The following is a 519-nucleotide window of genomic DNA, read 5'->3' as shown; positions in this document are numbered from 1 at the left end:
TCAGCTGACGAGACCAAGGTAGTCATCCATGAGAGATCCAATGGCAAAAATGTCATTTTTATCCTCCCTTGTTCCCACGATCTTAAGCCGGATCTCCTTATCTTGCTGGATGACAACGTCCTCATCGACAGTCTTATAGCACGGGGGATTGGAGTTCGGGTCAAACTCCATTTCCGAGGGAATAGAATGACGAGAGATGAAGCAAGACATGGGACCTATTTCGGTGAACAGTCCAACCTTGTTAACCTGAGTGACCACAGCATCCACTACTTCCCCTTTAAATGGACGCAAGACGATGGCCTTGTATTTGACCGGGTAAAGGACAAACCCCCTTCCTGGCTGGATCACACCGGCACCGATGTTGTCGATCATGGTAACTGCAATGACAAAACCATACTTGCCAGTAGATGTCCCTTCCACTTCTGTGAACAGTTTCTGCTTCACAATGTTAAGAAGATTGGGACCGAAATACCGTGGATGTAACAACATCTCGTGTTCCAAAGAAATAAGGTAAAACAT

The 519-nt window shown here is 46.2% G+C and overlaps 1 protein-coding gene across 1 annotated transcript; it reads right to left on the bottom strand.

Annotated features, from left to right (window-relative positions):
• On the bottom strand, positions 1-519 carry LOC311034988 (DNA-directed RNA polymerase II subunit RPB7-like; the record flags this gene model as incomplete). The annotated part of the gene is made up of 1 exon (XM_084043037.1): positions 1-519. One exon carries the CDS (start codon positions 517-519, stop codon positions 1-3), a length of 519 nt encoding a protein of 172 aa, XP_083899163.1.

The sequence above is a fragment of the Gymnoscopelus microlampas genome (genome assembly GCF_963454915.1).
Source record: "Gymnoscopelus microlampas genome assembly, chromosome: 19".
Classification (NCBI taxonomy): domain Eukaryota; kingdom Metazoa; phylum Chordata; class Actinopteri; order Myctophiformes; family Myctophidae; genus Gymnoscopelus; species Gymnoscopelus microlampas.
The sequence above is the reverse complement of the archived record's forward strand: the minus strand, read 5'-3'. Positions and strand labels throughout refer to the sequence as shown.